This window comes from Panthera leo, chromosome B3, assembly GCF_018350215.1.
Source record: "Panthera leo isolate Ple1 chromosome B3, P.leo_Ple1_pat1.1, whole genome shotgun sequence".
Taxonomy (NCBI): domain Eukaryota; kingdom Metazoa; phylum Chordata; class Mammalia; order Carnivora; family Felidae; genus Panthera; species Panthera leo.
The window spans coordinates 124,387,169-124,409,384 of NC_056684.1; the positions used below are offsets into that span (position 1 = coordinate 124,387,169).

The window sequence follows — 22,216 nt, forward strand, 5'->3', positions numbered from 1 at the left end:
ATGCTTTTAATTAAATGAAGGATTCAGCTCATTTCTAATGAAAATACTGATACTAAAGAAACTGTGTCTAGAAATATTTGTGACATTTATAGATCCTACAACTAGAAAGTTTCTTTCCTTTTTCCTCTTAAAAAATGATTGATGTTCATATTTGGCCCATATAATCAATTTCATTATCGCCACATTGTGACTGTTTTCACTGTTTCATTATATTTAGTAGCTATCCAAAGACACAACACTCTCTTTAGCATAATCTGACTAAAATCTTCATTTAAAATCATGATTGCCCATGGAGGGAGTGAGTAGAGTCAGAGAGAGGGAGAGGGTGGCTCTGGGAAGGCAAAGGGACATTTGTTACTTTATTCCATTATGCAGCACCATGTCTGGTGCACAGTAGGTACAAACAAGTAGTCAGTGTGTGGAATTAATATTTATAGAAGACCTGCAGGCACCAAGGTTTATGCATTTCTTATCCCAATTAATCCTCTCTAAGGTCCTTTTAAGTCAGTATTGTTACTGTCCCCAATCTATAGACATGGATATTGCCTCAAAGTGAACTGAAGATGGCTTAGTAAAAGAGGAAAGTGAATAGGAAAAATCATGTGGACAATCATCTGGTTTTATCTTATTTGACATAAAATGAGTTAGCATATGAGGCGGGCATATGCGTTTTCCAGATACTCTGTTTAGTGACTGTCTGTCCTAGGTAGCATTTTGAAGCTTTTTGTAACCAAGCAGGGTACTCCTTTGGTGTGATTTGCGCTCTGGGGTTCACAAAGCAAGAAAGTGATGAAAGGTGAGTCAGGTAGGTTGGTAGTTGACAAAAACGAAAACAAAAAACAATAGCAGCACCTACCATTCATTACCAGTCATCACAAGTAAGGTGGCAGTCACTGAATATTTTTCACCTAAATTGAGGGAAACGGATTACCTTTTGTGTCTATTTAAAACATTTCAGCTGATCTCAGAGCGGATTAAATAAAGGATTTGCTTGTTTCAATATACCTAAACCCATATGCAAATAGGACTCTGATACCATACCACACATTTATGGTCAAAGACAATACTTTGTTTTTAAGAAGAGCAGCAAACAATGTAACTGCAAATGAATGCCACACACACACACACAACCCAGCCAGACAATATTAAGCTCCAGTGAAGAATTCTGGTAATTACCAGCTGTATTTTAGAAATCACTGTTAAATATGTTTGTCTCCATTGTTTGTGATTCTTCTTAAGATTGAAAACACTCTTCTCTCTGCTGCCTGCCTCCCTCGCCATTTTTTCCTTTTCTTTGCCCACTGTTTCTTGCTACTCGTGCCAAATTACTCACTTACTGACCTTTTGGTTCAATACTACATTCAAAGAGGGAGGGGAAACAGAGCAAGATCGAGAAAAGGAGGGAGAGTGAAATCAAGTGTGTGTGTGTGTGTGTGTGTGTGTGTGTGTGTGTGTATACACAGGAATGCTAGAACTTAGGAGCACCCCCACCAAAAAAAAAAATTTTTTTTTAACAGAAAATGAACTCTAGGACAGGGATGGTTATTGTTTTTTAATGGGTAGAACTTACTGAGACCACAAATTGGTGCTAAATACGAGTCCAGCAATGTGGAATTCATTTGCTTACTAAGTAACAAAAATTCACTGAGTACCTACTATGGTGAGGCGCTGTGCTAAATAGTAGATATTTGGGAACCTGAAAGAGGAGAGTGGCTCCACAGGTTTGAAAGGAAATTACCACTTATTGTATGGTAAATTTTAATTTTAAAATCTAAGCCCCTTATCCACGTAGATTCAAGAATTTAACAAATATTTACCCAGTTTTATTGACTATTTTGCCCTTGAAATATTATTTGTCATGCTTCATGATACTATGCTCTCCTGGGATTATTTTCTCTATGTCTCAGACTGCTTTGCAGGATTTTCATCCTTAGCTTGAAATTTAAGAGTTAGTGTTCCCTATGGCTCTGGCCTAAGTTTTCATCTCTTTAATCTACATACTTCCCCTGGGGAGTTTTCATTGCTCCTATGCCTTTTTTTTTAAAGTAAGCTCTATGCCTAATGTGGGGCTCGAACTCATGACCCTGAGATCAAGGTTGCATGCTCCACTGACTGAGTCAGCTAGGTGCCCCACTCCTAGGAATTTGAGTACCATCTACATGATATGGAGATCAATCTGACAACAACAAACTCTGCATGTTCAATTTTCGCCTTCTGAGCTCTAGACTCAGGTATGAACCCTCCTCTTGACACTGCCACTTGGATGTTTCAAGGCCCCTAAAGTGAAAATATCAAAAAGTGAACTAATCAACTTCCGCTTCTCTCACTGACTAGCACAACCATCCGCAAAGTTGCCCAATCAAGAAACCTAGGAGTCATTCTTAACCCTTCCTTTTTATTTCCTGACAACCAATCTCAAAGTTCCATGGAGTTTTAGATCTTAAAATATACTAGGAAACCACCCACTCCTCTTCATACTCTCCGTTACCACCCAATCCAGGTCACTATCCTCTGTTGTCAAGATTCCCAGAAATGTCTGCTTAACTGGTCCCTCTGGTTTAAATCTTGAATATTCCCAATTATTTTGGACTTTACAACCAGTTAGTTACCTATTAAAAATGCAGACTTGATCATGTTGTTGTTTTGCTTCAAATTTTTAACTGGTTTCCCATATACCAAAGGTAAAATTATAACTCTTTTATGAGGTTCTTTAGACCTCTGCTTACCTTATCAACTATAGTTTTGCTTTTTCTCTCTCAATGCTACATTCTACCATACCAAACTTCTTTTACTTCCTCAAACATGAAATTGATGTTCTTTTACTTCCTTCACATTGCCTAAAACTCTTCCAATCTTCCCTCCAAACTTGCCAGAGCATTTAAATATTGGCTTCCTTTGGGAAACCTACTTGGTTTGCTACTCACCCTACCCACCTTCAACCCTCTACATGTCCACCCAACCTATCCTATCTCTACCAAAGACATGTGTTCTTATTATATGTTCCCACAGTGACTCATATCCCCTCTCATATCATTTTTAAATATTTTATTATACACCATTTATTATTATATAACAGATACTTTCCCAGGGCAGGAATGCATCCAGTAGAAGCAGCTTGCCTTTGTATCCCTAGCACTCAGTACAGTGTTACACAGAACTGGTGCTCAACAAGCATTTGTTCAATGAATATATGAAACGTCTTTTACTTGGAGAAAACTGGAAAGGGTATAGAGATAAACACCCCTCTATCCTTAAGGAGGATAACATTAAATACAGAATGTCTGTTACACATAATTATATGATGATAATGAGTAAATAAAACTGACTCCAATTTGGATACATGGGGATTTGTTATCATTGCAAATTGGAATTAAATATTTATCTCTCTCTTCTAGGATAATCTAATCCACACTAAATACTTCTGGAAGACAGTTTTATGATTTTATATTATAGATGAGAAAATAGGCACAGCAAAGTTAATTGAGTTACTCAAAGTTGCCCAGAAGCAGAACCACTATTAAAATTCAAAGCTGTCAATTTCTAATCCTTTGCCATTGTTGTTTTTGTTTTTGAAACTATTTTGCCTTTGACTCCCCAAAGTTCTGTGTGATTGTAGGACTTCAGCCTAAATACTTTGTCTTCTCAAAAGTATCTCCTGTGGTATTTCCATTTGAATACAGAAACTTAGGAATATAGGTCTTTTTGCTGAATTTTCCTTGTGTTAAAATGAAAGGTTTTCAGAGATGTGTCTCTGTACTCTTGTACATTCTCAGAGGTGTCAGTTTCTTTGTTCTTAATGGAGTGTTACTATCGGGCACTAATTGCCACTACAAAGTGCCAACATTGAACTTTCCTGCTGCTGGACATCATACTGGATACTCTACATCTATACATGTCCATTGTTAGTTGGCTGGTGCATTCTACTGCACTTGCTGGACATTTTGGTAGAAAATGCTGCCAGTTCGTCATAAATATTTGAGCAGAAACTTAGGCTATTAAATTTAACAGGATTACCAGTTCCAGCATTTGTATTGTGAGAGACATAAACTTAAAAAGGTTTGTGCTGTCATTTCAAAAGGCCGTGTATGTACTATGTACTCAATAAATAGGTTTCTATGTGCTATTGTGGGCAAATACAATGTATAACCACAGAACCTTAAAAAGACTTTATTATCTTCTCAATATATATATTTAGTATACATAGAAGCTTTGTTTTTCATAACTCTGATATTAATTTCTCAGAGATAGACAAGATGAGTATACACTTGAGATTTTTCCTAGCCCCAGACAGGACCAACCAGGGCTGTTTCTTTTCAACCTGACTATAGCTCAAGATGTTAAAAGAATTTAATCTGTACAGAATTGTGGCCAACACATGCCACTTTTTTTAAGTATATAGAACTATACTCTTCTTCATCATTTTTAGATTAATATAATTTTCTTTTAACAAATACACCATTAATTAGAAGAATCCCCAATTACAGAACATTCCCCTTGCTCTTGGGGCTTCATTTGACCCATCCTTCATTTGCCAGAAGCAAACATCTTTACCCCTAAGCATTCAAGCTAGCTCATTAAATCACTCTTCAGTCCCACCTTACAGCTTCCAGGCCCAGGAAGAACTCTAAATGTCCCAACTATTTACTGTTTTTAATCCCCAATGCGACATTAAGTGAATTGGTTCTGTCATGTGAATATAACTGATTATGTTTCCCCTAATAAAGACAGACTCTTGAGTTATCCATTTGCAAGTGAGCCCAATGTAAAAGGAAGAGAGAACTACTACTGTCAGATGCCAAGTTAACATCAATTGCTCATGCCATGGAACTGCCAATTAAAATTCTGGAGTAATCTTTCAAACACAGTTTTCTAGCCCGAGAACTGTGTATAAATCCATAGTGAATTAAGAGGCATAAAAGGTAAATCTTAAGCTCCATATATGTGTTAATATCCTCGGTTGGTCATTGGTAGATGACATTCATGGAGTCAGAATAGTCTTGACTTTCACTTGGAATGTGTCTTCCCTGAATTCATCCTCGTTTATCAGCCCTGTTCTGGGGGAAGTGACTTTGCAAAGATGTTGCTTTCATTTCTTAATGCTGCACCTCCCATTAAGCTCTACCAAGAAATAAAGGTTCCTTTCAAGAGTAGCACAGGGGCTGAGTTGGCTTCCTGTTTCAGGAGATTATAAATGTTCTCAAACACTTCTAAAAGGAAGCAAATTCCAACTTAGGCCTTAAAATTCAGACTTATTTTTCACTCCATTTGGCATTGTGGTCTGAATGTGATAACAATAAAGCCTAACAGAGTAAAACAAATGTTTTTATCCCAAAGATACCTGACCTATGGGAGAATTTACTTTACCTGCAGAGATTCCATCTCTTCATCTTTTCTGTGGGTCTCCTCCAGGAGATCTGTAAGAAAGTAAAATACCCATCAGGATAATGTGAAAATGAGATGCCTCTCACTATCAAACCCACTTCAGTCAATAGCTTGTATAAACTGTTGCCTGGAAAGAGAATTTTGTGTTTAAGTGTGAAAAGGAATGTAAAAGAAATGCCCTCTGATCCCAACTGATAGGATGGGGCAGAGCTCTGGACTCTACCAATCCTAAGCTAGCTGAGAAGCCCTGGGAGGTCTTGACTCTGATGGAGATACCAGAGAATAAAGCTGACTAAATTACAAATCCAAAATCGTATCAATATTTTAGGAATTTGGCCCAGTGCTTATATAACTCCAAAGTAATACAACATTTTCTTTAAAAAAAAAACAAAAACAAACTTTTTTTTAAATGAAAAATGAGAAACAAACTATTTGCTCTTAAAATAAGCATCCAAGCCAAGTTCCACCTCCAGAGTCAATTTTTATAACCAAATTAAAACATCTTAGAATAATGGGTGTTATTAATGGAAGCAGAACACCACCTTAGCTGTAAAGTCATATTAATTATCATCTCACGCTGAGAAGGTGGGAAGCATTGAAGCTACATCTGACCAAGAGCTTGGCATCATCTCAGAGAAATTAGTGGCTGGAAGGGAGGGTAGTCAACTGAAGAGAGTTTTGTCTAAATGCATGTATACAGCTATGGTATCTCAGTGCCCCACATTAATTTACAAACTTGCTATAAAGGAAAATATATTTGGCAAGCAGAATTTTCTGCCTGCAGCTTTACCACCCTGTGCTATGATCTTATTAGATCTCACAAACCTAAAGAGGGCTGGGTTGAGTCAGAAGTTGGATGAAAACAGGCAAGAAACACCTACAGCAGTGCACATTAATATTAGCATTTGCCTTGCTCTATGATTGATATTGCTCACCAAGAGGCTATGCTGCACAAAAGGAAACTAACTTACAGAAATTCAATATATATCCCAGAAAGGCAAATGCAAATGTTTTTTAGCAAGTGCTATACTACATACAGCAGGAAGCAATACTATAGCGAGTAAGTAGCCAAGTCATACTGGTATAGGTCATAGCTGAACAGGCTGAAACTTCAGGAAACTTGGTAGATGATATAACTGATGATGAGACTGGATGGCTAATTCAGCTACAGAGGAATTGCAAACAATCCCCTCAAGACACAATGCACTGGGATTCAGGATAACAGGTAATTTTTGCTCTGAATCCCACAAAAGAGTTAACTTTGGCTCCTAAACCTTCCATAATCAGAGTTACATCAAAAAAGAGAGAGGAGAAAGTCCATGCATTAGGCTATACTTTTAAGGGGGTTTTTGGTAGGCTTATCAGGTTCTTTAACAATACAGAAACCAACTTAGAGTGTGGTAGATGGTTTAAGTGCCTTCGAAAATTCCTCATTCCGAATCCTTACTCATTCGCATTGTGACAATGCAGCTACTACCATCAAGAGGTCACGTGCATCTACTTTCTACATATCACATCTGGGCTGGCTTCCTGACTTGATTTGCTAAGGAGAATACAGCAGAAGCATCTCTGTGCCAATCTGTACTGACAGTTCAAGAGGCCTTGCAGATTTTCATTTTTCTACTTGGAACTCTACGAACAAGCCCAGGACAGCCTGCTAGATAACAAGAGCCCAGGACTCTTCCCACCTAAGACGCCCTGCAGGTTGCCTTAACTGGCAGCTAGCAAATGCCCAGAAGCATAGCTGTTCATCTGGCCTGAAGATGACCACAGAGGACTCAGAAGGGGATCCCAGTGGAGACCAGACAAACTGCCCAGTTGAGTCCAGGGCCAAGTCCAATTCACAGAATCCAGACCTAAAGAATGGAATTGGGGGATGGTTTGGTACCCAGCACTTGCTAACTTACAGCAACCAGTTGTTAACTGTACAGGAAGCTTGCAGATTTATTAGAAGTATATAAGAGTAATTAATAGATACCTGGGAGAAAGGATCTTGACTCTGCAGAGAATAACAACTGGTCTTGAAGGGTAGGGATGTAAGTAGCATGAACTAATGGGCATTTTATCCTGGGTGTCTCTAATCTTTGTGTCACTCCACTCCAAATTCCATGAAGAGAGGAGCTAATGAGACTCGCTCACATCTCTTGACTACTGTTTGGCTAGGGGAAAGGATGGAGCACCTTCACTGATAATCCCAGGAAGACGAGGAACAGGAAGGATAGTTTCTACATACAAGATTAGAAGGTTCTCTAAGTTAGGCCCCTTGTAATGAATTACACTGTTAAATGGGACATTGGACTTGGAGTGGTGGACAGTAGGGTTCATCAACCAATCATAGAAAACTGATCTCATTCCACCAGAGTCAGCTTGGTACAGCAAACACCAAACAGCTAAAACTTACTGGATAACTAATGGGTATTGGATCTCCTATAGAGTCAAGCTCAACTCACAGATTTGATAAAATTATAAATGTAAAGAAGCTCCATCACCCTCAGAACTTCATAGTATTATTGCAACTTAAAAATTATGTTCTCTATTTTCTCCAAATGCATAGAGATCAAGCTGCTTTCCAGCAAAACTAATACCATTGCAACCCTTGATTTTGGACAATTGAACAAAAACGACTACAGAGATTACTACAATTGGCATTTAAAATATAGAACTCCTGGGGTGCCTGGGTAGTTCAGTCGGCTAAACATCCAACTTCGGCTCAGGTCATAATCTCACAGTTCGAGTTTGAGCCCCACAGCAGGCTTCTCTGCTGTCAGCACAGAGCCTGCTTTGGTTCCTCTGTCCCCCCTCCCTCCCGCCCTCCCCCCGCTGGTTCTTTCTCTCTCTAAATAAATAAATAAACTCAAATAAACTTAAATAAACTCAAATAAACTAAACTAAACTAAACTAAACTAAACTAAACTAAACTAAAATAAAATAAAATAAAATAAAATAAGATAAAGAACTCCTAGAGGTGCCTGCTTGGCTCAGTTGGTTAAGCGTCTGAGTTCGGCTCAGGTCATGATCTCATGGTTTGTAAGTTCAAGCCCTGCATTGGGCTCTGTTCTGATGGTGTTGCGCGTCCTTGGGATTCTCTTTCTCCCCCTCTCTCTCTGCTCCTCCCCCACTCGTACTTTCTCCCTCTCTCAAAATTAATAAATTAAAAAAAAATTTTAAATAAAAATATAGAACTCCTGGGCTTTGGGGAATGATGGCAGAGTAGGAGAACCCTAAGCTCACCTCATCCTATGGAAACAACTAGGTAATACCCACATCAGTGTAAATAATCCAGGAAATGATTCAAAGACTGGCAGAATGGACGCTTCACAGCTAAACATAGAGAAGAGGCCACATGGAAGAGGGTAGGAAGGGCAGAGATAGACTGGGAGCTAAACAGGTCCTCAGACTATCCTCAGAAGGCAGGGACACAGTGTGCACAGAGAGGGGAAAGAAACAGACCCTCAGACCAGGCGCCCAGGCCTGGGGAACCTGCACAGGGAAGAGGAATTCCTATAACATTTGACTTTGCAAACTAGAGGGGCACAATTTTGGGAGTTCAGTCAGTGGTATGGTCAGTGGCACTTCAATACCTGGAACCTGAAAAATAACCAGGCTGGACTCTGGGAGAGCCTGGAGGGCGAGAGGAAACTGAGTCTCCACCCTTAAAGAGACAGTAAAACAAAGAGCCTTGCAAAGATATAGCATAAAAGCAATAGTTTGAAAAATGCCTGAGTATGAAATGAAAAATCTCAGAGTATATACTGGACAGGGAGGGATCGTTAGGGCACTTCTCTAAGCATAAAAGAGCTAGGGGGTACCATTTCCCTCTCCCCTGCCCCCAGCCTAGACACACAGATACCTGTGGGAACCAGCGAGGCACCAACACTTGTTACCTAACTTGCTAACAGCATGTCTTGCCACAGCATCCTCCTATATATATGCCCCCTCCAGCTAGGCGTCAACTCAAGCCCAAAGTGGCCCCAGGATGGACCACTAACAACAAAGGGAACAAACCCTGCCCAGGACAAGCAAAAATGAGTAGAGTTTCTCTCCTGAAGCCACAAGTTTATATTAGCCTGGTGCTTCCAAGGCTGTACTTTGTACTATGCTTAAAGGAACCTGTAAAACAGCAAAGCTGGTAAAGAAGAAAATAGAGCCAAGAGACAAAGAGTTGGCTGAGGACCAGATCCACCCTTGCCTGAAGCCCACAAAACTCCCGAACTTCTAGCTCTCTCTCCCTCCAACTGTTTCCCTTCTTTTTCCTTTCTTCTTTCCTTCCTTCCGTCCTTTCTTCCATCTTTCCCTTCCCTCCCCCCCTTCCTTTCCTTCGTTTTACTTATACTTAAATTAGGTTTAGTTGGATTGCCATCAGTTTTAAAAGTCTCTGGTTGTATGGCTGTACTGAACTTTTTTATCTTTATTCAGAAACTTGGAGAACTCGAAATTGGCAAGAATGTTCTATTATACAGGGAAGCATTTCATCCTACAATAAATACAGAGAAGGCAAATGATTTGCCCAAGATTACCTAGTTAGTGCTAAAGCCACAGCTAGCACTTTGTTCTCTAATCTTCTTGCTGTATATATCATATCGTGCTCTCATTTGTACCACTCAGTGCTTAATTGTACCTTTCTTCATACTGTTATTTTAAAAATTACGCATGTTCCTACTCCTCTGATTTCCTTTAGGAGTTCTCTGATGTCAACAATCAGGGCTTCGATGTCTTCATATCCATATCCTCCCTAACTACTGCCTCTCTACGGTTGCTATTTAACTTGGATCCCCAAAATTGTCTTCTCCACCAACATAACTGCTCTGTGCAATTGCTCACTTGTTAGTTCCTTTGTTCAAGTACATGCCTTTGGGATGATGAACGGGGTTATTAACCTGTGACGAGAAAATATGGCCAGTGGGCCCTGCTGAGAAGCAACTACTCTGTGGCAACCACAAGATGAGACAATGTAGGTGAGACCTCTGGACGGCTGACGTGACATAAGGCTGTGACAACAGAGTGTGACTAGTACACCCCTCGTTAGAACAGGCAATCTTGCTGTTGTTTGCTCTTACCAGCTTTAGAACGAATGATCAGAGCATGCTCTGCTCCCTTGCTCACTGGCATGTTCATGTGTTGCTTTATTATTCTCTGGTCTGCTATTCAATACAAACAGCAATTCAACTGCGATGCAAATTGCTGTGGCTAAATGTGCTTCCATCAACATTAGTTAATGAAAGATTTTTTTTGGTGAAAAGGGCAGAGCAGTCCTGTGTGTTTTCCTTGGACTGGCTCCAACTATTTAAATGAGCTGATACTAACTCATTATGACATATGGTCATGTGGGAGGGAATCCCATTTAAAAAAGCAGGACATCAGTGGATGAGAAGTGGAGAATCTGGTTGTGTTGTGTTGTTTTGTTTCACTTTGCATTTCTCTGGCACATTCAGGGTAATATATCATGACCATGTTTTTGGCTAAGACAGTCTTGTACTACTTCCTTCAGTTTTTGCAACTAGTGGTCTGGCTGTTTAAGAAGGTTTGACACATTTTTATATTGATTCTGGTTCCTAGTAGCCAAGGGAGCAGATAGGTTGTTTGCTTGTTTATTTGCTTTTAAAAGGAGGATCATGTCCAGCTGTACCTGAGCAACAAATCTATCTAGCAACTTGACCCTTCATAGAAAGATTGGAGATTAAGTTTAGAAAGGAGTAGATTTTCCCTTTCATCTTTGCTGTAAAATATCTCGTCCATATTATAACCCCACTCAGCTGGTAATACAGAAAAAGTTGTAGAAACAAGGGCTTCAGATACAGCAACATTTATAACAGCAGCACTGGACAGAGTAACACTGGCAGCAGAGTATGCCGAATTAATGATAGCAGAGAAAAGCATTTAGCTTCTGGGTTCTATATCTCACTTAGTAATCAATGCTCCTCTTCAGGATTACTCTGTGTCCTGACATTTGCCTAAAAACAATAGATAATGTAAATTCTCAAAGAACGTAAGCTCTTTAAAAAGTAAATCTATGTCATTCATCTTTGTGGGTGGCAGTTGTGGTATAATAAAATTAATCAAATAAAAGAGCACACAACAACCCTTCAGAGGTCATAAATGATGGACCTAGCCTCCCACAGTTGTATACTGGATACTCAAGATGTTAGCAACGGGCTAAAGTCAATGCCCAATTTCTCTGTTTCTTTTTGGCTCCCTAGTTATTGGAATCATTAATACTTTAGGGACAGAAAGGACCATCGAAATAACCTAATCCCAGGGTTTTCATCCTTTTTTAAAAACAAGTAGAGGTGCACCTGGGTGGCTTAGTCAGTTAAGCGTCCGATTTTGGCTCAGGTCACAATCTCACGGTTTGTGGGTTCAAGCCCTGTGTTGGGTTGTGTGCTGCCAGCTCAGAGCCTGGAGCCTGCTTTGGATTCCGTGTCTCCCTCTCTCTCTGTCCCTGTCCCACTCGTGCTCTGTCTCTGTCTCTCTCTCTCAAAAATAAACGTTAAAAAAAAACACAGAAAGTTTAAAAAACATTAAAAAAATGAAACAAGTAGAATTCTGTCTTACAAATGAAATCACATACACTGTCCAGTGTATATTATAAATAAAGGCAGTAATTTAAAAGCTGAAGGAAGCTTCTCAGGTGAAAGCAGAAGGGAGGACCTAGGGGCCAGCCTATTGGGACTTCATTTCTATCTTGAGATCAACGCCTGTGATGCCATGGTGGAGCTATTATAAAGCTCCAAATTATGCTGATTGAAAACCACTGATCTAATCCAATCTCCTCGCATTTTATAGATGAGGACTGAGTTCCCAAAGAGCAAAAGTCTCTGTCAGTGTCACACAGCTAGTGAACAGAAATGCATGAACCTGAGCCCAGAGCTTCTAAACTGGACCAGGGTCCAATACTTTTTCCTGCACACAAGTGACTGGTATCCTTTGCCTTTCAAGATGTATTGGACAATAGTATTGGACATACTATTCCAAACTGTGTCATAAATGCTTACACATTTTCCAGTGCTTTCCCAAACTTAAAGGAAACTTTGTGAAACCAAATTGTGTAACAATTTGTGAGAAGACCTATAGTTAATTGCTGTCCAAAATGAAATTCCTCAACCCTGGGAGATGACATTAAAAGATGTGGCTCTGATGGAAAGCAAATACTTAAAACATTGGAAAAGGCAGTTGTTTTTGGCAAGATGTGTTCAACACACAACATACAGAATATCTCACAAAATAAAACAACAACAAATCTGTTTAAATGAACGGCTGACAGCTGAATAGTTCCTCCACTTAATGATATAATGTTTATCAGCAAATGTTTTTCTATTCTATCACACTAATATATGTAAATGGGATAAATGGATAATAATATAACTTTACATTAACCAAAATATCTCAAAAATAATCAAATGTGTTGTTTTTAAATTAATATATGTAAAACACTTAAAATAGTGTCTGGTACATAGTAAGAATTATATGTTAGCTGTTATTATTTTAAAAATTACCCTTCAGTATGCCTGTTAAAATCAGGAATATGTGTGAAAATATAATCAGATGCATTTTAAAACAAATAAGCAAAAAAAAAAAAAAAAAAAAAAAAGCCTTCAAGTGTACTGCTTTTAGACTCCATCTATGATTGGTAACTACATTACTGAGAACTCTGCCATATCTACTGCCACCCACTGGTACATATCTGGATATACCACAATGAGTTAAGAGTTTTCTCATCAGGACTGACCACAGAAAACACACAGATTAAAATGAAGAACAACATTCAAAAAGTATGGCTAGCCTCTGTGGTTTGTCTCAGACGCTGAAACAACATACTGGTCTACAGATGGAGCCCAAATAGTCCAATAAATGAAAGGTTTACAATCCACTGTCTGTCTTGGGTATGTGGTAAAACATCCAAATACAGGTACTCATGTTTTATTTGATGCCAATTCATTGCTGGTAAAACTTTCCATCTTGACAACTTTAGAGATTTTAAAACCTCTTCTCCACAAAACTGCTACCCTACAGAAAACAACACAACAATCTACCCCATTCCATCTCAGTCTTGGCCCTGGCTTGGAGAACCACCACGATATAGAACAAAAAATTCTGACTCAGCCAACAAATAAGATTCTTACCATTTTTTATTAGCAACACAAGCAGAGAAAGTAAAAACATACACATTAATCCAAAAGCCACTGTTCTAAATTGGTTTCAGGGCTGTTTTGGTCAATGGAATTAATGTGACAATGAATAAGATGAGCAAGAGAAGTTTATAATCTACTGTAAACGCCACTTCAACAATAAATTTCATATGCTCAAACCTAGGCATAAAATCATACTTCTTTTTACATAAACTATCTCTAAAGTGTGTCCACCTAATAGAAAGTTTGGTTTTTATTTAAATTCCATAGGTAGGAAGGCAGTTTATTTTAGGCCCTATTCTGATTCTATGCTTATAAGTGAGTATGTATTTTTTGGGCCCATAGAAATCCTAGGTATTTGACTTGTTCTTCAATAATCGATTTATGGAAGATACAAAAGTTTGTGCTGGTGTCTTGATGCACCTACTACTAAACCGCATTCAGATTCCTAGGCATTTCAGACTCCTGGGTCTACCCTACATCTATGCTAAATACATTACAGACAAAGTTATGAAAAACAAATATGAAGAACAAATCTTGAAAGCAGTGAGAGAGAAACAATAAATTGGTTATGGGGGAAAACAATTAGAATGCTAGTGAAACAGAAATTAAAATAATCTGTTGTCAGCAGACCAACACTAAAACATTGGTTGTGGAAAGTTCTCTAAGAAAAGAGAAGAAATGATTAAAAACGAAAGAATCTTAGAAGTTCAGGAAGAAAGAAAGAACACAGTAATAAAAAATATGCATAAATCCAATAGATTTTCCTTCTCCTATTGAGTTTTAAAATTATGTTTGGTGGCACTAGGTGATTCAGTAGATTGAGCGTTGGACTCTTGATTTCTGCTCAGGTCATGATCTCACAGTTCGTGGGTTTGAGCCCGACATCGGGCTCTGCTGACAGCACAGAAACTTCTTGGGATTTCTTTCTCTCCCTCTCTGCCCTTCCCCTGTTCTCTCTCTCTCAAAAAGTAAATAAAAATTAAATAAAAAAATAAATAAAATTATGTTTGATGTTAAGACAAAAAAAATTTGAATAGTATCTGACATGGTTCTAAATGCATATAGAGGAAATATTTATAGTACATACATTTTTATATATATATATATATATATATATATACACACACACACACACACACACACACACACACACACACACACATATACATATACATTTTAACTTTTTTAAGTAGGCTCCACATCCAACATGGGAGCTTGAACTTACGACCCTGAGATCAAGAGTCTCCTGCTATACTGACTGGGCCAGCCAGGGCAAAAGAACATGAAGAAAGAAATTTTCTACACTTTAAACTGGTAAAATACAATACTAGTAGACTGTGATAACTCTGTATATACAATGTAATGCTTACAGCAACAACCAAAAGAGTTACACAGAGAGAGATGCACTCAAAAACACAACTGATAAAATGGAATTAAAAAAAAAAAAACAAAAAAAATGCTCAAAAAAAAAAAAAAAAACCCACAGTAAAGGTGGGGTTAATAAAAGCAGAGAAATAAAAAACACAAAAAATAAACAAAAATGGCAGACTTAACTTCTAACATATCAATGATTACATTATATGAAAATGGTCTAAATATACCAATTAAAAAAATAGAAATTGCCAGATTGGATTAATGACCTCTCTGTCATTAATCCATGACATGATCCAGGGTGCCTGGTTGACTCAGATCAGTTTCAGACTCTTGATTTTGGCTCAAGTCATGATCTCATGGTTCATGGGATTGAGCCCCATGTCAGCACAGAGCCTGCATGGGATACTCTCTCTCTTCCTCTCTGTCCCTCCCCCACTCATGTGCACATGTTCTCTCTCAAAATAAATAAACCGAAAAAAAAAAAAAAAGAGTCTCTCTCTCTCTCTCTCTCTTAAAAAAAAATCTGTGATATAATCCATGGACCCCACTATATACTATTTATAAGAAATTCACTTAATTTTTTTAAAAAATTTTAAATATTTATTTTTGAGAGAGAAAGAGAGAGAGAGAGAGAGAGAGAGAGAGGCAGGCAGAGAGAGAGGGAGATACAGAATCCTTAGCAGGCTTCAGGCTCTGAGTTTCAGCACACAGCCCAAGGTGGGGCTCAAACCCACGAATTGTGAGATCATGATCTGAGCTGAAGTCAGATACTTAACTGAGTGAGCCACATAGATACCCCAAAAAACTCACTTGAAATATACTGATTCAGCAGGGTGAAAGTAAAAAGTGAAAAAAGAGACACCATGCAGACATTAATGAAAAAACCATGAATGATAGATCAGTACGAGACAAAGTAGATTTCAGAGCAAAGAAAACAGAAAAAGCAAAGGACATTATATATAATGATAACAAGAGCTAATCTACCAAGAAGACATAGCAATCCTATATATGTATATACCAAAAAACAAATCTGCAAAAACAAAATGTGAAGAAAAAACTGATATAACTGAGAAGAAAAATGGAAAAATTAAAGATTGGTGTTGGAGAAGTCAACATTCCTTTCTCAACAACCAATTGTACAACTAGATAGAAAATCATCAGAATAGATACAAGCACATATCAAAGATTTATTTAAGCATAAATATCAGGAAAACCTTTAAACACTTGGAAACTAAACAACACTAAATAATCTACGGGTCAAAGACAATAATGTCTCAAGGGAGATTTAAAAAAATATCATACACTGAATAAAACGATTATAGGACACAGCCAAATCAGTGTTGACAGGAAAATCTATAGCACTAAATGCATGCATTAGAAAAGAGAAAAGGTCTTAAATGAATATTCTATAACTCAAGAACCCCAAAAAAGAACAAAATAAATCCCAAGCAGCAGAAGGAAGGAAATAACAAATAACAGAGATCAATGAAATTAAGAATGGAAAAACAATAGAAAAAATTAATGAAACAAAGAGCTGGTTCCGTACATAGTTCAAGAAAATTGACAAACCTTTAGCAAGGCTGACCAACAGAGTGATACTGAGACAGAAAAGAGGGTGGAGGGAAATTATCAATATTAGGAATGAAACAGGATATCACTACAAATACTGTAGCTATTAAAAGGATATTAAGGAAGACTGCAAGCAACTCTTCATATATAAATTTGAGAACATGGATGAGGCGAATCACTTCTTTAAAAAGTACAAAGTGCTATAAGTCACCCAATATAAAATACATAATTTGACTAGCCTGTAAGTGTTAAGGAAATGGGATTTATAATTGTAAAACTCCCGTAAGAATTCCCTGTGATTTCTACCAAATGTTTAAAAAAGAATTAGCATCAATTTTACACAATCTCTTCTAGAAGACAGAAAAAAAGGGAATACTTCCCAATTCATTTCATCATGCCAGTATTCCCCTGGTACCAAAAATATAGCTAAAAAAAAAAAAAAAAAAAAAAAAAGAAAAAAACCTGCAGCTCTCTCCTAAATACAGATGCGGAAATCCGTAACAAAATTTTAGCAAATAGCATTTAACAACATATAAAAAGAATTATATATCATGACTAAGTTGGTTTATTCTAAGGATGCAAGGTTGACTCAATATTCAAAAATCAATCTCCATAATCTATCATCTTAACAGGGTAAAGAAGAAAATCACATGATTATATCAATTGATATATAAAAACTACTCCACAAGATTCATAATACTCATGACTTTAAAAAACAAATTCAGAAAAGAAAATACAAGGGAATTTCCTCAATTTGATAAAGAGCACCTACAAAAAAATCTTACAACTAACATTATACTTAATGGTGAAAAAGGGAATGTTTTCCCCTTAAGATCAGAAATAAGGCAAGAATGCTCTTTCTCACAATTCTTAGTTATTATGGTTTTGGAAGATCTCTCCAATACAATACAACAAGGAAATAAAAGGTATACAAATCAGAAACAATGAAACAAAAATGCCTCTATTTGCCGATGACATGATAGTCTTCATAGAAAATCTCAAAGAATTTGCCAAAAAAAAACCCACCAAAAACAAAAACTCAAAATAAAAACCAGCTCTTGGAATCAATGAGTGAGTTCAGCCAGGTCACAGGATACAAGATAAACATATAAAAACTGATCATATCTCAACATACTAAGAATGAATATGTGAAGACCAAAATTAAAAACTATAGTACCAGTTGAAAAGACCCTTCTCCCCCAATGAAATACCTAAGTGTAAATTTAACAATACACGTAAAGGACTTGCATGCTGAAAGACACAAAACAACGGTGAGACATCTTGTGATCCTGGACTGGAAGACTCGCAGCATAAAGTTATCAATTCTCTCTAAATCAATATAAAAGACAATATTATTCTAAAATCTGTATGGAAAGAAAATGAAACAAGAGTAGCTAAAACAGTTTTTAAAAAGAAGAGTGAACTGGGAGAAATCAGTCTATTCAATCTCTATGTTTATTACATAGCTACAGGAATCAAGACTGTGTGGTCTTTGTGAAGGTATATATGCATAGATTAATGAAACAGATGGAGAATACAATCACGGAAATGGAGAACAGATTAGTGGTTGCCATGAGTTAAGGATGGATTGAGGGTAGAAGAAAAGTGGGTGTAGCCATAAATGGTACCATGAAGGATCTTTGTATCCATGGAAATGTTCTAAATCTTGACTGTATCAATGTCAATATCTTGGTTGTGTTATTATACAATAGTTTTGCAAGATATTTCTATTGGGGGAGAATGGGTAAGGGGATCTTTATATATTATGGGATCTCTCAATAGTTTCACAACTTCATGTGAATAGAAAATTATCCTCATAATAAAAAGTTCAATGAAACTACTGTCATTTAACATAGTATTGGAAGTCCTAGCTATAGCAACCAGACAACAAAAGGAAACAAAAAGAATCCAAATCAGCAAGAAGTTAAATTTTCACTATTTGCAGATGAGATAATACTCTATATAGAAAACCCGAAAGACTCCACCAAAAAACTGAATTCAGTAAATGAATTCAGTGAAGTCACAGGATAAAAAAATCAATGTGCAAATGTGCAGAAATCTGGACCATCTTTTCAATAACTGGTGTTGGGAAAACTGGACAGCAACATGCAAAAGAATGAAACTGGACCACTTTCTTACACCATACACAGAAATAAATTCAAAATGGATGAAAGACCTAAATGTGAGACATGAAAACACTAAAATCCCAGAGGAGAACACAGGCAGTATCCTCTCTGACATCGGCCACAGTAACTTCTTTCTAGATATGTCTCTGGAGGCAAGGGAAACAAAAGCAAAAATAAACTATTAGAACTCCATCAAAATAAAAAACTTCTGCACAGCAAAACAAACTATCAACAAAACTGAAAGACCGCCTATGGAATGGGAGAATATATTTGCAAATGACATATCTGATAAAGGGTTAGTATCCCAAATATATAAAGAACTTATAAAACTCAACACTGAAAAACAAAACAAACCAATTCAAAAATGGGCAGAAGACATGCATAGACATTTTTCCAAAGAAGACATACAGATGTCCAGTAGACACATGAAAATATGCTCAACATCACTGATCATCAGGGAAATACAAATCAAAACCACAACAAGATACATCTCACATCTGTCAGAATGGCTAAAATAAAAAACCACAAGAAACAACAAATGTTGTCAAGGATGTGGAGAAAAAGGAATACTAAGGCACTGTTGGTGGGAATGCAAACTGGTGTAGCCATGGTGGGAAACAGTGTGGAGGTTCCTCAAAAAATTAAAAATAGAACTATCATATGATCCAGTAATTCCACTACTAGTATTTACCTAAGGAATATGAAAACACTAATTCAAAAAGTTAATATGCACTCCTATATTTACTGTGGCATTTTTTAAAATAGTCAAATTACTGAAGCAGCCCAAGTGTCCATTGATAGATAAATGCATATAGTATACACACATACACACACAAACACACACACACACACGCAGGAATATTATTCAGCCATAAAGAGTGAAATTTTTCCATTTGTAATAACATGGATGGAGCTAGAGAGTACTATGCTAAGTGAAATAAATCAGAGAAAGATAGATATATGTTTTCACTCCTATGTGGAAGTTGAGTGACTTAACAGAAGACCATGGGGAAGGAAGGAAAAAAAAATAGTCAAAAACAGAGAGGGAGGACAACCATAAGAGACTCTTAAATACAGAGAACTGAGGGACTGGGGGGACGGGGAAAATGGGCAACGGGCATTGAGGGGGGCACTTGTTAGGACGAGCATTGGGTGTTGTATGTAAGTGATGAATCACAGGAACCTACTCCTGAAGCCAAGAGCATACTGTATACACTGCATGTTAGCTAACTTGAAAATAAATTAAAAAAAAAAAAAAAAAAGAAACAAAACAAATGAGCAAAGGCAATAAAACAAAAAAAAAAAAAAAGAGGGAGGTAAAGCAAGAGACAGAGTCTTAAATATGGAGAACAAACTGATGGGGGTGGGGGCAGGGGTAAAATAGGTGATAGGGATTAAGGAATGCACTTGTGATGAGCACCAAGTGATGTATGGAAGTGTTGAATCACTATATTTTACACCTGAAACTAATATTACACTATATGTTAACTGGAATTTCAATAAAAGCTTAAAAAATAAAAAATCAGAATGGCTTTAGACAAAATAATAGATAATGGATATTAGAGTGAATTGATCAATTAATTACGTTTTGAGGTCAGTATCTCAACATCCGCCCTTTCCTATCCATCTTCATTGTAACTGCCCTAGCCTACACAGCCATCTTCTCTTTTCTAGACAACTATAGTTAACCCATATTTCTAAAGGAAAGTATATGGCTTGACACTGTACTACTATTAAAATAAAAGAAACAAAAAAATAAAAACACCTTGGACGTGCTGAAGAATACACAGCATGAGCTTTAGTGTAAGAATCACTTGGATATATAACCATATCCACATATTCCTCTTTCCTTCACTCTCAAATGGGGACAAAAATGCCAACATTATGGAACTGTTATACTGATTGTATGAAATAATATACATAGCTTTTTTAGTTAATAGTAATCATCATTATTATTTCATCACACCTGTACAAAGATATAATTATTTATTAATTATGAATATAAATTGTGTTGATGATTAGAGAGCCCTGCAAGAGAGATATAATTAGGTATAGCCACACACTGACAGGATAGAGACCAGTTTTTTCTCAGATACTATATTCTGTTCTGAAGACACGGACTCTAAGTTATTATTCCCTCCCCCTCCCATATCTTATAACTGGAAATTAAGTCCTTTGTTGATCTGAATTGACAGGAATCACTATAGCAGAGTGGTGTGAAACACACTATGCAGTTTTTATCAAATCCAAAATGGATGCGATGGGGAGAAAACTTGTTACTAACACTTCCAGAAAAGCAATGGTATCTTCAAGTTCCATAAATTCCATTTCAAAAAGTGTTCTGAAATTCTCATCCAAATTACAATAGTGTCCTACCTGTGTTCTCTACCCTCAGTGTCTCATCACTCAACCTCTCCCCTAGACTGCCCAGAGTGATGAATCTAGAACATTTGCTATGTCACTCTTTGCTCAAGGATGTTCTGTGGCTTTGAAATAGTTACAGTATTGGATTCCATCTGTGCTGCCATAAGTGACCGATTGGTCATGACTTCCTAGAGTGTGTATGGTCATGTACTCCAGGGATATGTCTGAGCTCAGTGGAAGGTCTTAAATTCAGTTTTGATGTCTTCCATGAATGTATGGGCAGGGGAGAATGGTGAAATGTAGATGTCTAGTATTTCCCATGTTGAGATAAAGTCCAAACTCCTTGGTACATTATTTATAAAGGATCTTTCCAAAGTTTACTTCCAAGACCATTATCTTTTATCATCACTTCAATATCTCCTTACGTTATCTGTAATGTCCTTCCTGAACTTCACTAATTAGAAAATATCTAACCACTCTTCAAATCCCAGCTTAACAAATATCCTCTGTAGACTTTCACAAACCATCCCATGTCCAAACACCATTCATACTCCTGGAAACATTGCTTTGGTTTCTGTGTTCACAGAGTAATTTATTATTTATTCCATTATAGTTAATTGTTATACATTTGAACCTGTAACCAAATTCACACTCTGATAAGTACCATGTTCAGGAACTTTAGCTCAGAATATTGTATATGCTAAAGAAACATTACTGAGTAAAGGGATTTGTAAGAAAACAATAAAAGCCAAATTTCTTAATAAACATTCATAGAGTAAGCGGATAAGAGAAAGAAGAAACGTTTACTCCTACTTTGCTGTATTCTAGTTTTCACATCTATATACCAGCTGGAGAGGTTAAGAGCTCACTATCTTGGGCCGATTTAGAAACATCACAGATTTGATATATGTCCCTCAAGAGAGGAACATTAGATGGCAAACAAGATGATACAAAATAGGGAAATAATATCAGCATTTCAAAGTAATTATTCTGGAGCTATAACTATAATTTACTACATTACATTTTATACTATTCTTCTAAATGTTACCCCCTTCTAATATTTCTGAAATAATTGAGACTTCCTATTCCAAAAGTAGTTATCCTCTGGGGCACCTGGCTAGCTTAGTCAATGGAGCATGTAGCTTAATCTCAGGGTTGTGGGTTCAAACCCCGTGTACAGATTAGTTAAAAACAAATTCTTTTTTTAAAAAAAGACCCAAACAAAACAAAACAAAAAGTAGTTATCCTCTGGCAAAAGTCAGAAGAATCTAG

At 37.0% G+C, this 22,216-nt stretch overlaps 1 protein-coding gene across 13 annotated transcripts in view; it reads right to left on the reverse strand.

Moving 5' to 3' along the window:
- CEP128 (centrosomal protein 128) overlaps nucleotides 1-22,216 on the reverse strand; it is a 383,862-nt gene that overhangs the window by 70,293 nt on the left and 291,353 nt on the right. For 12 of the 13 annotated variants that reach the window (XR_006203977.1, XM_042943976.1, XM_042943963.1 and 9 more), the window contains one exon: nucleotides 5,365-5,414. Coding sequence is in view for 12 of the 13 variants with exons in the window: in XM_042943976.1 (XP_042799910.1) it covers nucleotides 5,365-5,414 (50 nt within the window). In the remaining variant the exon portion in view is untranslated. Of the gene's footprint in view, nucleotides 1-875; nucleotides 909-5,364; nucleotides 5,415-22,216 lie in introns of those variants that run through there. The other variant, XM_042943972.1, reaches the window with a different exon arrangement.